The sequence below is a fragment of the Cystoisospora suis genome (assembly GCF_002600585.1).
Source record: "Cystoisospora suis strain Wien I chromosome Unknown contig_14427, whole genome shotgun sequence".
NCBI classification, from domain to species: domain Eukaryota; phylum Apicomplexa; class Conoidasida; order Eucoccidiorida; family Sarcocystidae; genus Cystoisospora; species Cystoisospora suis.
In genome coordinates, this window is record NW_027167146.1 from 1 (window position 1) to 268 (window position 268).

General features: G+C 53.7%; 1 protein-coding gene across 1 annotated transcript; it reads right to left on the minus strand.

Annotated features, from left to right (window-relative positions):
• Window positions 1-20: 20 nt before the first annotated feature.
• Window positions 21-226, minus strand: CSUI_011579 (uncharacterized protein; the record flags this gene model as incomplete). Its single annotated transcript, XM_068071677.1, has 1 exon — window positions 21-226. A coding segment is annotated over one exon (204 nt), but the record flags the coding sequence as incomplete, so codon positions are not given.
• Between the last annotated feature and the right edge of the window lie 42 nt (window positions 227-268).

Sequence of the window (268 nt, forward strand, 5' to 3'; positions counted from 1 at the left end):
AAAGACGCGCCTCTACACCTTATGATCAAGCCTGGCTGTGATGGTAGGCCCTCCCCTCCAGCGGCGGAGCTTCCATTATAGTTAAGAGGGAGCGGGAGAGGAGGAGTAGGATGATTAGATGAAGCGAGATCACTGGCCATGCCTCCCCCTCTAGCTGAAGACAGCGCCGATGCAGATGAAGATCGACGTGCAATGACTACAGGCCGTTTTCTTTCTGCCACACCCCCTGTATGGACAGATGAAGTTGCAAGAGAAGAAGAACGAGGAG